The 5,354-nt window shown below is 42.2% G+C and overlaps 1 protein-coding gene across 1 annotated transcript in view; it reads left to right on the top strand.

Annotated features, from left to right (window-relative positions):
* Positions 1 to 5,354, top strand: part of LOC105522300 (short transient receptor potential channel 2-like) — a 59,145-nt gene that overhangs the window by 18,290 nt on the left and 35,501 nt on the right. The window contains 3 exon segments of the mRNA XM_011956767.1: positions 3,065 to 3,147; positions 3,391 to 3,563; positions 4,358 to 4,430. Coding sequence (XP_011812157.1) covers positions 3,065 to 3,147; positions 3,391 to 3,563; positions 4,358 to 4,430 — 329 coding nt within the window.

Here is a 5,354-nt window from a genome sequence, read left to right as displayed (position 1 = left end):
ACTCTGTTGCCCGGGCCGGAGCACAGTGGCATGATCTCGGCTCACTGCAACCTCCCACCTCTATTTTTTACAGAGCCAAGGTCTCACTATGTTGCCAAGGCTGGTCTCAAACTCCTGGGCTCAAGCAGTCCTCTTATCTCAGCCTCCCACTGTGCTGGGATTACTGGCGTGTACCACCACACCCAGCCTCTACAAAAAATTTAAAACTTAGGTGCAGTGACTCGTGCCTGTAATCCCAGCACTTTGGGAGGCCAAGGCGAATGGATCGCTTGACCCCCGGAGTTTGAGACCAGACTGTGCAACATAGCAAAACCCCATCTCTACAAAAAATAACAAATTAGGCATAGGCATAGTGGTGTACGCCTGTAGTCCCAGCTACTCAGGAGGCTGAGGTGGTAGGATCACTTGAGCCTGGGAGTTCAAGGCTTCAGTGAGCTGTGATTGTGCCATTGCACTCCAGCCTAGGCAACAGAGCTAGACCTTGTCTGAAGAAAAAAATAAATAAAAATTAGCCAGGCATGGTGGCCCGTGCCTGTCGTCCTAGATACTTAGGAGGCTGAGGTAGGAGGATCACTTGAGCCCAGGAGATCGAGGTTGCAGTGAGCCATAATCATACCACTACATTCCAGCCTGAGTGACAGAGCGAGGCCCTGTCTCAAAACGTAATAATAATAATAATTATTATTTTTTTTATACGGAGACAACAGATACAAAGTAGGACTGTTCCAGGCAAACCAGTACCTATGTTCACCCCAGTTTTAGGATAAACAAAAGTTTCTCAGGGTTCTTTTCCATTTTGGCCATCTACATTACCCTGCACTTCTAGGATCATGGTGGGATGGAGGTCAAAGGGAGTCAACAACTGCAGAGCCTTGTCAGAAGGGTATTGAACATCAGCAGCAGGGTGAAACATACATGCAGGTACTTCGTGAAACTGTAGCGAAGGAAATGACCTGAAACATTTCAGCAAGAGACAGATGGTACATGTAAGCTGGGATTACAGATTGATGGCACTCAGTTTTATAATTTAGGATGCCTAAAACGTCATAGACTTTTTTTCTAATGAATCATTTTAATTGGTATGTTATAGTGAAAGCAAAACATAGGGCTTTTAACTCTGTGAAATGGGGTTATTATGATCACCAGTTTTTTCGTAAGAAAAGCACAGAGAAATTTAGTGGCGTGACCCAGGTCACGCTGCCAAATAAGTCTTGGAGTGGATTTGAACCCGGGCCACTTGATTCCAACTAATCTTTGCTCAGAAGCTAATAATTAATCATTTTGTAATAATTAATTTGCTGATAATCTCACTTAGAGTTAAGGTTAAAATAAACTATCTCTACACACCTATCTAGTTACCCTTTCTAGTAGCATTCACTATAACATTCATGAGACAAGGTAAAGAAAAAATGAAAAAACTGGAAAATTAAAGAAAAAATTTCAGGATTGTTGCTAGGTCCAAGAAAAGATTGTAATGGTAATTAGAAAATATTAAAGAGTTAATGAGAGTGAAAATACTACTCAAGCTTGTAGAATGAAGCCAAAGTCATGCTTTACAAGAAAGACATTTACCTTTAAAATAACCTGTGATAGAAGAATCAGAGTTGAAAATTAAAGACAAAAATTTTTTAAGGTAAGGGAAAAAGGAAATTTCAATAAATTAAAAAGGAAAAAGGAACTAGGAGGCCGGGAGCAGTGGCTCACACCTGTAATTCCAGCACTTTTGGAGGCCGAGGCAGGCAGATGACTTGAGGCCAGGAGTTCAAGATCATCCTGGCCAACATGGCAAAACCCTGTTTCTACTAAAAATACAAAAATTAGCTGGCTGTGGTGGTGCACGCCTATAATCCTAGCTACTCAGGAGGCTGAGGCACAAGAATCGCTTGAACCTGAGAGGCAGAGGTTGTAGTGAGCTGAGATCATGCCATTGCACACCATCCTAGATGGCAGAGTGTGACTGTGTCTCAAAAAAGAAAAAATAATTAGGGACCAGGTGCAATGGCACATGCCTGTAATCTCAGTGGTTTGGGAGGCCGAGGAGGGACGATCGCTTGAGCCCAAGAGTTTGAGACCAGCCTGTGCAACATAATGAGACTTTGTCTCTACAAAAAAATTTTTTTAATTAGCTGGGCATGGTGGCATGAGCCTGTGGTCCCAGCTGCTCGAGAGGCTGAGGTGAGAGGATTGCTTAAGCCCCAGAGTTCAAGGCTACAGTGAGCCGTGATCCTGCCACTGCATCCCAGCCTGGGTAGAGCAAGACCCAATTTTTTTTCTTCTTTTTATTTGAGACAGGGTCTCACTCTTGTCACCTTGCTGGAGTGCAGTGGTGCAGTCACAGCTCACTGCAGCCTTGGCTTCTGAAGCCCAAGCAGTCCTCCCACCTCAGCACCTCAGCCTCCCAAGTAGCTAGGACCACAGACATGTACCACCATGCCTGGCTAATTTTTTTATTTTTTTATAGACAGGGTCTCACTATGTTGCTCAGGCTGGTCTGAAACTCCTGGGCTCTAGCAGTCCTCCCACCTTGGCCTCCTAAAGTGCTGAGATTACAGCCACGAATCGATGTACCCAGGCTGAGATCCCATCTCTTTTTTAAAAAGTAGGGGTATAATCACAGATAAATTGAATTTTGACAAAGAATTAAGAAACCAGCATACTACGGTATAAATAAAATCTCTATGCAGAAATTATTTGGGAGATTATTGCACATAGACATTTCTGGAGCAAGGAGGTTATAAAATGCTGGTGATAGGTATGGTGGCTAATGCTAGAGACATGATATCTATATGCATACATACACACACATCTCTTTATAGATGGCTAGAAATTGTGGCTAAAATTGGTAGGTTTTTAGTTGCAAGTTAATAAAATTGTTCACAAAATAAATCATACTAAAAATGAAACTATTATTTGATAATATTTAGAAGGAAATAATGAAATAAATGTCCCCAAAAAGTTCAGTCATTTGAGTAGTTTGACAGTTTGAGTAGGCCCTGGCACTAGGTAGCAGTGTCCCCTGGTGGTGAATCTTGGTATTTCATATCTCTCAATTTTTTTTCCTCAGGGTTCTGATGCTCAGGAGTCTGGTCCTAGCCCCTGGCTAGCTAATCCTTCCATCCGGACGACGTTCTTCCCACATCCCCATACGTATGTACTTGACAGAGTGGAAGTCTCCCAGCCACCTCTCAGATCTTTCTCCTGGAAAAGAAATGCTATCAAGTCACTGACAAGCACACAAGACCAGCCTGGGTTCACCAAATTAATCACATACTCTAGGCCTAACCCTATCTGTATATTAAACTAGCTTTCTTGCTTAAATGCCATTGACATGAGTGAGCAGAATAAGACCTATATTTCAAGTGGAACCAAGTACTCTCTGTTTCCCTGCAGGGATACCAAGGAAATTTCAGAGCTCAGGAATATCCTAACACAGATGCAGCCAGGGACTCTGGGGCGTTCAGCCCACATGGTGCTTTCTGCTGCCCGCAGGGTGCCTCCAGTTAGTGTGGCAAGCCCAAAGAACAACCATGCAGAACCAGGTTCCAGTCCTCCAGACAGGGCAGGTGAGTCCACATGACCTGTTCCTTCCTGTCCCTAGCAATGTCCTTCCTCCCTGAATCTACCATTGCTCTACAGGGATGGCTCACTAGTGGGACTTCATGTGATAGAAAAGATAACTGTTGGTGTCTTGTTACCAGAAGACAAATGAAATATTGTATACTAATTGAAAGAGCACTGGCCTAGGAATCAGCAATCCTTATCTCTTTGGGCCTCAGCTGTCTACCACAGAAGGAAAGATGTAGTTTATTATTTTAAGAGAAAGAGACTAGAAGGGAACTCATAATTTTTGGGCATCTACTATAGGCTGGGCCCTGGAGCTATGAAAGCACTTTAAAATATATTAAATGCTATACAAAGTATTTCATAAATTCAGGATAACCAGACGAATGAAGGTTGATAGTTTTTATTGTCACTCATTTGACAGATATTTATTAAGCATTGTTTGTGCCAGGCTCTGTGCTAGGCATCAGGGATACCACAGTAAATAAAATAGCAATGCTCCTTCCTTAGTGGAGAAACACATGTCAGTGTCACACAAATAAATTTAAATCCTCAAACTGTGATGAGTACTGTCAAGGAAAAGCATAATTCGATGACTGGATTCAGATTAGAGAATCCAGGGAAAGTGCCACATAGGAATTAGCATTTCATCTAAGACTTGGAAGAGTGAGAAAGGCACACTCTTTGCCTCCAGGCAAAGAGGGTAGAAAGAATATTCTTAGAAGTAACATCATATGTGAAGACTGTATTGTTTAAGAGTTAAGACTGTTTTGTTTAATGAGCATTTCTAATACAGAGCCCAGAGCAGAGGAGCAAAACTCTGAGAATGATGTGGGCAGAATGAAAAGAAGGAAAGTGCAGCACCAAAGGTAAGTAGATCAACATGAAAGACCCAAATCACCTCCCCAAACCTTATTGCCCTTTTGCAGCTATCCTTTCCCCCTAGTCTTGTTTCATTAAGGTCAGAGAGTATCCTTGTGTCTGGGTTTAACCTGTGGGTCTAGACCTAAGGGCATTGAAGAAAAGATATCCTTGTCCACATGTTGTCAGGTTTGTATTTTTTAGTAGAGACAGGGTTTCACCGTGTTAGCCCGGATGGTCTCGATCTCCTGACCTTGTGATCCGCCCGTCTTGGCCTCCCAAAGTGCTGGGATTACAGGCTTGAGCCACCGTGCCCGGCCCAGTAAGGCTCTTTTATCTAAAATATATAAAGATCCTTTACAAGTCAACAATAGAAAGATACCCTAATTTTTAGAATGGACAAAGAATCTGAATAGAATTTTCTCCAAAGAAGATATATAAATGGCTATTAAGCACATAGAAGATGCTCAACATCATTAGCCATCAGAGAAATGCCAATCAAAACCCCACAATGATTATTTCATACCTGCTAGGATGGATGTAATAAAAAAGATGGACAATAACAAGTGTTGGCAAAGATATGGAGAAATTGAAACTCTCATACATATTGCCAGTGGGAATGTAAATGAGTGCAGCTGATTGGAAAACAGTTTGTCAGTTTTTCAAAATGTTTATATGGAGTTACCATATGACCTAGCAGTTCAGCTCCTAGGTATATACTTCCAAAGAATTGATAACAGGTGTTCACACAGAAACTTACAGGCAAATGTTCAGAGCAACATTATTAATAATAGCCCAGAACGCGGTGGCTCAAGCCTGTAATCCCAGCACTTTGGGAGGCCAAGATGGGCGGATCATGAGGTCAGGAGATCGAGACCATCCGAGCTAACATGGTGAAACCCCGTCTCTACTAAAAAATACAAAAAATTAGC

Source organism: Colobus angolensis, unplaced genomic scaffold (genome assembly GCF_000951035.1).
Source record: "Colobus angolensis palliatus isolate OR3802 unplaced genomic scaffold, Cang.pa_1.0 Scaffold424, whole genome shotgun sequence".
Lineage (NCBI taxonomy): Eukaryota > Metazoa > Chordata > Mammalia > Primates > Cercopithecidae > Colobus > Colobus angolensis.
Note: the sequence above shows the minus strand (reverse complement) of the source record. Positions and strands in the feature narration are given on the sequence as shown.